This window comes from Clupea harengus, chromosome 11 (genome assembly GCF_900700415.2).
Source record: "Clupea harengus chromosome 11, Ch_v2.0.2, whole genome shotgun sequence".
In the NCBI taxonomy this organism is placed as follows: Eukaryota; Metazoa; Chordata; class Actinopteri; order Clupeiformes; family Clupeidae; genus Clupea; species Clupea harengus.
Window position 1 is genome coordinate 254,262 of NC_045162.1, and position 5,000 is coordinate 259,261.

Below are 5,000 nucleotides of genomic sequence, written 5' to 3' on the forward strand. Positions count from 1 at the left end.
GTATGGGGGCCAACGTGGTCTACTGCGGCCAGGTCGGCACAGGACAGGTGCGTACGCACACACACACACACACACACACACATACACACACTATCACACACACACGTACCATCCCTCTCACACACACACATACTCAGTTTAGTGAACATTCTTTACTGCAGATTTTTTCACAATGAACTGTCTGTGTGTCTGTCTGTCTGTGTGTGTGTGTGTGTGTGTGTGTGTGTGTGTGTGTGTGTGTGTGTGTGTGTGTGTGTGTGTGTGTGTGTGTGTGTGTGTGTGTCCTTAATTGTAAATGCAGGCAGCTAAGATCTGCAATAACATGCTCCTGGCCATTGGAATGATTGGCACGTCTGAGACCATGAATCTGGGGGTCAGGTGAGGAGATTATCAACATTCTCTTAACTCATGGCCTTCTTCATTATGACATCATGATTATCAGCATTCTCTTATCTCATGGCCTTATTCATTATGACATCATGATTATTACATCAGGATTATGACATCATGATTATCAGCATTCTCTTATCTCATGGCCTTATTCATTATTACCTCATGATTCCCTTTAAACATCTTTTAATGCCTTCCTTATATTGGCCTTATAAATGCAGAATGATTTATGAATGAAGTATCAATGCTCTGTGCTTATTGAGATTATTATTAATGATTTATTTCTGTTTTAAAGGAATTTATCATCTTTGTTTATTGCTGCCTTATGGGGGCTTATTCTTGATGCATTCTTTTTGAACAACTTTGAATTAATGATTCATAATATATTCATGATCTATCCTATCCTATTGGGATTTATTCCTGTGTTATTGACAGTTTATTAGTCATGCTGTCAACTAACACACTGACTGACTGTGGGGTTGTTGGATGTGAGGTGGGGCAGTTGTGATGTTGGGGGGTTGTTGGATGTGAGGTGGGGCAGTTGTGATGTTGGGGGGGGTTGTTGGATGTGAGGTGGGGCAGTTGTGATGTTGGGGGGTTGTTGGATGTGAGGTGGGGCAGTTGTGATGTTGGGGGGGTTGTTGGATGTGATGTTGGGGCAGTTGTGATGTTGGGGGGGTTGTTGGATGTGAGGTGGGGCAGTTGTGATGTTGGTTGGTTGTTGGATGTGAGTACTTGCATGTGGCAGTGAGAGGGTTGAGGATTGAGAAGTCCCCAACCAATAGCACAAGGAATTTAACATAGTTTCCAGAGTATAACTTAAAAAAAAAGATTTACATTTTACAAATTGAATGTGTTTTAATCAATATGACATCATTACTGATCTGTTACTGGCTTTAGGATGCTTAATTAGTGATCTGTGATTGACTAATGAATACTTTATTATTGATCTTCGATTGGCTAATGGGTGACCTTCGACCTTCAGACTGGGCCTGGACCCGAAGCTTCTGGCGAAGATCTTGAACATGAGCTCTGGGCGCTGCTGGTCCAGCGACACGTATAACCCGGTGCCCGGGGTCATGGAGGGGGTGCCCTCCGCCAACAACTACCAGGGTGGCTTCGGCACCGCCCTCATGGCCAAGGTACGCACACACACACACACACACACACACACACACACACACACACACACACTCACCCTCATGGCCAAGGTGGGTACCTCTCCCCTTCATGCCCTTTGATTCGGTACACACACACACACACACACACACACACACTCTCTCATATTAAACCCCCTCCTCTGTCCCCCCCAGGACCTCGGCCTTGCCCAGAACACGGCCACAAACACACGCACTCCAGTCCCCATGGGGGCGCTGGCACACCAGATCTACCGCATAATGTGCGCCCGCGGCTACGCCGGCAAGGACTTCTCCTCCGTCTTCCAGTTCCTGCGCGAGGAGGAGGAGGGCCAGTAGGGGGCAGTAGGGGGCCTTCACCGCCACACTGTGCCTGTCTCGGGTCAGACCCCCAACACACCACCACACTGTCCCGAGACACACACACACACACACACACACACGCCAGCGCAACCTCAGCGCAACGCGGCATGATCTGACCTATGTGGCTGGTGGTCTCCAGGGGCAACCGGAGAGGGTGAATGGGTGTGAGAGAGAGAGAGATTGTGTGTGTGTGAGAGCGAGAGAGAGACGGAGCGTGAATATGTGTGAGCGAGAATGAGTGTGTGTGTGTGTGTGTATGACGGAGAGGGGGAGGTTTATTTGTTTGGGTTTGTTTGTTGTTTCTGTATTGGGGAATCATGTTACCTGTGTGGGCACACACACGTACGCACACACACACACACACACAAAGCCATGGTGAGCCTCCTCATCTACTCGTTCCACACTAATCACACACATCTTTAGTTTTGTGTTTTTGTTTGTTTTTCTTGTTTTTGATTAGTTTGATTTGTTTTTCTTTCTTGTTAGCGGCTAGGTTGCTAGCGGTTAGCTGTAAATGAGTACGTGTCATATCCCTGATGAGGATCTTTCATTAAAAAGAGCTGAGAAACTCAAACTCCACTGTGTGTTCTGTTACTGCACACTCCAGTTAGAAACACACACACACACACTACACACACACACACACTCACACTCCAGTTAGAAACACACACACACACACACACACACACTACACACACACACACACACACACACACACACACACACACACTACACACACACAGACACTCACACTCCAGTTAGAAACACACACACACACACACACACACACACACACACACACACACTACACACACACAGACACTCACACTCACACTCCAGTTAGAAACACACTACACACACACACTCCAGTTACAAACACACACACACTCCAGTTAGACCCACACACACACACTGCAGGTACAAACTCACACACACTGATGTTACAAACACACACACTCCAGTTACAAACACACACTGCAGTTAGAAACTCACACACTTCAGTTACAAACACACACACACTCCAGTTACAAACACACACACACTCCAGTTAGAAACTCACACACACTCCAGTTAGAAACACACAGACACTCACACACACACACACACACACACACACTCACACACTCCAGTTAGAAACTCACACACACTGCAGTTATAAACACACACACACAGCAGTTACAAACTCACACACACTGCAGTTACAAACTCACACACACTGCAGTTACAAACTCACACACACTGCAGTTACAAACACACACACTACAGTTAGAAAACACACACACTCCAGTTACAAACACACACACACTCCAGTTACAAACACACACACTGCAGTTACACACACACACACACTGCAGTTACACACACACACACACTCCAGTTACAAACACACACACACACACTGCAGTTACAAACTCACACACACACTGCAGTTACAAACTCACACACACTGATGTTACAAACACACACACTGATGTTACAAACACACACACTGCAGTTACACACACACACACACACTGCAGTTACAAACTCACACACACTGCAGTTACAAACACACACACTGATGTTACAAACACACACACACTGCAGTTACAAACTCACACACACTGCAGTTACAAACTCACACACACTGCAGTTACAAACACTCACTGCAGTTACACACACACACACTGCAGTTACAAACTTACACACACTGCAGTTACAAACTCACACACACTGATGTTACAAACACACACACTGATGTTACAAACACACACACACTGCAGTTACAAACACACACACACTGCAGTTACAAACACACACTGATGTTACAAACACACACACACTGCAGTTAGAAACTCACACACACAGCAGTTACACACACACACACTCCAGTTAGAAACACACACACTGCAGTTACAAACACACACACTGCAGTTACACACACACTGCAGTTACAAACACACACACACTGCAGTTACAAACACACACACACTGCAGTTACAAACTCACACACACAGCAGTTACAAACTCATTCCAGTGTGTTCTATTGTTCCAGACAGCAGTTTAAACTAACAGCACAGTGTGTGCTCCTACTGCAGACACACACACACACACACAAACACACACACACACACACACACACAACTCTAACAGTTTAAACTAACAGCACAGTGTGTGCGCCTACTGAAGACACACACACACACACAACACACACACACACACACACACAACTCTAACAGTTTAAACTAACAGCACAGTGTGTGCTCCTCCGGCAGACACCAGGAGCGTTCACAGAAATCTAAAGATGCTGATTAGATCTGAGTGTCAGCCTGACTCGTCTCCAGATGCAGACACACACACACACACACACACACACACACACACAGATCAGCGTTTGTTCATTCTAATGAAATGGATGGTCTCCATGGTAACCCCCTGCTCTGATGAAGAACAACAAACAACAAAACAAGTCAACAGCAATATACACACATAACACTTCAGAGATGAACCACTTTAGTCAGGTGTTAATCTACACACATAACACTTCCCCCTAAGCCTCCCTCCTCCCCTCTCCTCTCCCCTCTCCTCTCCTCTCCTCTCATCCTCCCCTCTCTTCTCTCCTCCCCTCTCCTCTCCTCTCCTCCTCTCCCCTCCCCTCCCCTCTCCTCTCCTCTCCTCTCCTCTCCTCTCCACTCATCCTCTCCTCCTCTCCTCTCCTCTCCTCAACCCCTCTCCTCTCCTCTCGTCTCCTCAACCCCTCTCCTCCCCTCCTCTCCTCTTCTCTCTTCTCCTCTCCCGCCTGTTGAAACGACGGGCTCAGGCGCTCCTCTCTGTCAGAGTCGGTCCTCAGCTGGGAGTTCTGCTCATAAAAATGCTTGTATTTCACTGCAATGAAAACCCACGGAGAAACATGAAACATGTCCTCAAACAGCATTTCTGGCAGCGTGTGGACGTGTGGTGGGAGGCTACGCCAGATGACTGTGTGCCAGGCCTTCAGACTGACACGAGAAGGCCTTCTGCAGTCAGTAGAGGCAGACTGACACGAGGAGGGGGTGAATGTGACCATGGCTCTGAGTGCAAAGGATCTCACAATCCAAGGAGTTGAAACACGAAGGCCACGGAGATGCAAGT

General features: G+C 47.0%; 1 protein-coding gene across 1 annotated transcript in view; it reads left to right on the forward strand.

Annotated features, from left to right (window-relative positions):
- The window catches only part of hibadhb (3-hydroxyisobutyrate dehydrogenase b), an 18,961-nt gene extending 16,498 nt beyond the window's left edge, over positions 1-2,463 (forward strand). The window contains exons 4-7 of the mRNA XM_031575971.1: positions 1-47; positions 302-378; positions 1,376-1,532; positions 1,704-2,463. The exon at positions 1-47 is cut by the window's left edge and continues 87 nt beyond it. Coding sequence (XP_031431831.1) covers positions 1-47; positions 302-378; positions 1,376-1,532; positions 1,704-1,865 — 443 coding nt within the window. The 3' untranslated portion in view covers positions 1,866-2,463. The remainder of the gene's footprint in view (positions 48-301; positions 379-1,375; positions 1,533-1,703) is intronic.
- The last annotated feature ends 2,537 nt before the right edge of the window (positions 2,464-5,000 follow it).